General features: G+C 32.2%; 1 protein-coding gene across 1 annotated transcript in view; it reads left to right on the plus strand.

The window, feature by feature from the left end:
- The first annotated feature begins 300 nt into the window (after positions 1 to 300).
- stk10 (serine/threonine kinase 10) overlaps positions 301 to 4,862 on the plus strand; it is a 48,906-nt gene continuing 44,344 nt past the window's right edge. Inside the window, exon 1 of the mRNA XM_073823959.1 lies at positions 301 to 352. Coding sequence (XP_073680060.1) covers positions 301 to 352 — 52 coding nt within the window. The remainder of the gene's footprint in view (positions 353 to 4,862) is intronic.

Here is a 4,862-nt window from a genome sequence, read left to right on the forward strand (position 1 = left end):
CTCTCTCTCTCTCTCTCTCTCTCTCTCTCTCTCTCTGCTTCACTGAGTCTTTCTCTAAGAGATTTTGCCAGCTGGAATCCTGTTCATGCAACTATTGACAGAACAAAATTCATACAGTCAGAATTCTTTGACAAATATTGAACGATTAAACATTGATCTGTTCTGAAATGGTTTACTGTAGGATCGGTCAAAGATCAAACACTCATTTCTCAAAAGTGACACTGTCGAACAGCGACAGCAGTAAATACGGTGAAGTTTCAGAGGAGGTAGCTCCTTGTCAATCCACATTTGGCCATATGCATGGATTACTTCCTGGTTTTAGACAAGCCAGCTCAGTCATCTCTGGTCAATGGTACTGTGTCGTAATAGGAGTGTACTTTGCTCGTTTTCTCTACATAATCCATTCACAATCGAAGAAAAGAAAATCTAAGAGGACCAAACGTCTATGTATACCGTTTCAAGAATGACAAACGTGAGTTATTAAAAAAATATGCGAGGAAATCGGCTAAATATGCGTGAGTCATTGCTATGATTGACAGTAATAACCGGACGAAACATCTGACAAGCTGATGTAAAAAAAAAAAAAACAGCTGTGCATTTAATGATTCAGACTAAATTCAGAGTAACTACAGCAGTAACACGTTTGTGTGGGTTAAGCATAGGCTATTTAATAGCTTTTACAGTTTAAGATAAATCTCAAAAGACGTTATTAAATTATTTAAATATTTCAAATTCATATCAATTCATATTGAGTGCATTATTTAATTCTTATACCATTAATATTTCACTTATTTAATTTGTAGTGAACTATATATAAGTAGTTAAATAATTCACCCTTATAGGCTGTTTGTGTCTGAGCGTATTTATTTATTTTAATGACTTTCTGCACTTGCTGTACTATACAGTAGTCAACATTTGAAGTGGATCATAACCTTTCATCAAATTTGTCCTAAAACCAAAAAGAATACCCATTCTTGTCTTAGGACAACTTTGATTAACTTTTTTGATCCACTTCAAATGTTGACTACTATATACTTCAGTGCGGTAAAAGTACTACAAGTTATTATACTAGTAATTTTAAGAAATCGCAACGTCTTGAAAAAACTAGGGATCTGAAATGGCAACCAATGATTGATCCTCTGCTGCCATCTTCTGGTTATATTGGTCATTTCATCTTAAAAAGACATTTTTTTCCATCTCATCTTTATGAATGAAAAGTATATATTTCACGTGAATTTTATTGCACAGCTGTAGAGTTGAAAAATAATAACGTCTTTTGCAAGAATTGTCAAAAATGTGTTCATGACTATGAAGGCAAGTTACTGATTATCAAGAATACGATTAAGATGTCCTTGAAGATAAGTGTCGCGAGCTAGCTAACATTAGCCTTAACACATATTCATAGTGTTTAGCTGTCAGCATTTAAATGCTATGTTGTTAAAGAATATGATACTGAAAGTTCATGCTGCTATCATTATTTACAATGTTTCGATTATTATTTTTCTCAGTTTCTGATAAGAACGAGTCTCAAGAGTGTCCACCTGTATAACACATATAAAATGAGCTTCAGCGGAAGTTTACAAGCAGCTCATCGTTATGCGGAAGTTCTGAAGAAGGTTGCAAGCTACTATAATTTTATCTATTACATAAATATAGTATGGATACCTCAAAGGGGATAAAGTGTACTTAAAGACACAGTTCACCCAAAAATTTTGTCATCATTTACTCAATCCTCTACTTGTTCCAACCTTGTATGAGTTTCTTTCTTCCCTTGAACAAGATTTTTTTTTAAAGAATGCTGATAGCCAAAAAATAGGGCTGCCCCTTAATAGTCAACTAACCATTAGTCGACAGAATTTTATTAGTCGCAGAAAAAAAATCTGAATTGTTGTGTGCTTACTTCTTTTCAGATGGTGGTGCGGTCACACGCTGTTAAAATACTCCGTCATTTTTGTTCATACAGATAAAAGTAATACATCTTTTGAATCTGTTAAGACTCAGCGTTTATTTGTGTGCACTCAGAATAACAACGAAATGTTGCGCTTTTGTAAAATATTGTGAAATAAAGCCAACAGGATGCACTTTCTGCTGCTTCAGTTTGTGTGAAGTTGAGCACGAAACTTCGAAACTCTGTGTATACTTGCCTTACAGACATGAAAACTATATCTATTGAGAGTAAAATGTCTACTTTCGAATAAACCAATTAAAATAGAAAATAAATATTCTCAGTTTATGTAATCCATCAGTGTTGCAGACTTCATCTCTTAAGCTGAAAACAAACAAAGAGAGCACTAGTTTATCAATAAATTATTAAAAGGTTAATGCAGCCTCCTTGCTATATCTGCTGGTGCTTTTTTTGTGTGCACTTGAGTGCTTATTAGGCGCATTATTTGTTTATTAATAAACGTGCGACTAATAGCTGACTAATGAACGACTACTAGTCAACCAGAAAAATCTTTAGTCGAGGGCACACTTTAGTTTGGGGACCAATTCTCACTATTAACTAACTATTAACTATGACTTTTGCCTCAAGTTACTATTTATTTATAGTTAATAAGGTTGTTGTTACGTTTAGTTATGAAGTAGATTAAGGGGATTTAATATGAGATAATGCAGAATACGAAATTAATATGTTTTTAAATTTTTTTTAAAATAAACAGCCAATATGCAAGTAATATGCATGCACAAGAAACAACTAGTTAAACTAAAGTCCCTAAACTAACTAGTTTGTAAACCAAAGTGTTACCAAAGATATATATATATATATATATATATATATATATATATATATATATATATATATATATATATATATATATATATATATAAAATTATTGTATTTTGCGGTTTCGGTCAAATATGACCCAGACAGGTTTTCATGACATTATGTGACCAAACTGTATGAGAAATATTTTGTGGTCAAATGAAACCAAAATCCATCCAACAAAACTTGAGACTGAATTAATGTTAGATCATTGCTGTAAGATGCAAACATTCATTCTGGAGACTATGCACACTTTAAAAAAAACTGCTTTTTTGCAACCCTAGTTTTTATCATTAACCACTGCAGTAAAATAATTGGCAATAGACAGTTACTTCAAATATTTCTCTGTGCAGTGTTCAGATATAACACTTCTCTTTGCATTACAGCTTAAAAAGACTTAAAAAGAAAGCCTTATTACTTTTAATGAGGTGTAGACAGGCTCCACTCCGATGGCCAGCTGAGACTACAACCTTCTTTATATTTAAAGAGAAGAGCTCTCACGCTATTTCCTGTCTCACGTGGAGTGCGTTTTCTACTTGTGAACATCAGGTTTATGGCAAAAGTGAATTCTCATCTTCTGAGTGTCTAAAACATGAGAATGGCATTTAGTCTGTCAGTTTTCTCATCTGAAAGCCCTTGAAGTTTATTAGCACATGAGTACGTATTCTGAGGTCGAATAATGTTCCATTATGCCTTTAACATTTTTAAACTGGTTCTAAGAGGTCCCAGATGCACTCAAGGTGAATCAATCTTTTGCTTGTACAGGAAGTATAGCTTGTCGAAGTGAGCTCACACCTTACGCTTTCTCAGCAGCACGCTGTAATTTGGTCCCTCTCTGTCAGGGGCCGCTGAGCAGGCATTGCCAACGGACAAATAAAGCCTGTCAATCAAAGCTCAGTTTAAAATCAATCTGACACGTCTCACGGTGGCATCTTAAGCACGTTTTTATGCCATGCCTTCTCCTTGTCATCAGTAATTTATTAGGTGTGTTCTTCTGCTCTCAAAATGCCCTCAAATATGAATGAAACCGCCTCAGAGAGTCATTAGAGAATGGAAAATTCATGCAAAAGTTAAAGAATTTTGTTTGCATTTTGAAAGCATGAATTGAACAAATTTAATTCTTAGCCTTTCTTGTTTCCAGTTTAATTTCAAAGGCAGGATTGTTGGCATTAACTAAAACTAAAACCATAAACCAATGTTCATTTCTTGACAAAATAAATATTATCTAAAATAAAACTTAAATAATGTCTTCATAAATTTGTACAAATGTTAAAAACTTATTTTTTTTTGCTTTGCCATTATGGAGTAGGGAGTGTAGATTGATGTGGGAAAAAAGTAATTTAAAGTAGTTTAACATAAGGCAGCAACATAACAAAATGTGAAAAAATGAAGGGGTATGAATAATTTCGCACGGCACTGTAAAATTTATTTTATTTTGATATTTTCAATATTTATTTTCAGTATTTTTAGTATTGTAACTAATACTAAACTATAAATATAAATATATAAATATTTAATATAAACAAAAATATATATATAAACAAAAACTACAGTATGTGCATAATTATTAGGCAAATTGTATTTTAATTATATAATTAAAATATAATTTTCCAAGCATGTTTTATCAATTCCAAATCACATCAATTCTAATAACTATTATTAATTAAGTTGGCTTTCTCAAGCCTTTCTCAAGCCAACTTAATTAATAATAGTTATTAGAATTGATGTGATTTTGGAAGTAAAAAAACACCTTATATTCAGATGTGCATAATTATTAAGCAGGTTTTCTTTTACCAATAAAATAGGCCAAAAAAGAGATTTCACTTACACTGAAAAGTTAGAAATGATTAAATGCCCATGAGAAGCATGCAATGTAAAAATAGAAAAATGAAGACATTGGAAGACCACCGGACAAGAAATGCTTATTGGGGCATTTTTTTCCAATGATCACCTTAATTTTGCTATTATGCACATCTGAATAACTAACTAAAGAGTATCTAAACGAGCAAGTAAAACCAATGCACTTTGTGCTCAATATAATAGCCATTCACTAGCTTGGTCTTTATATTTTTATTCATATAGTACTTAAGTGTTTTCT

Source organism: Garra rufa, chromosome 19 (genome assembly GCF_049309525.1).
Source record: "Garra rufa chromosome 19, GarRuf1.0, whole genome shotgun sequence".
Lineage (NCBI taxonomy): Eukaryota > Metazoa > Chordata > Actinopteri > Cypriniformes > Cyprinidae > Garra > Garra rufa.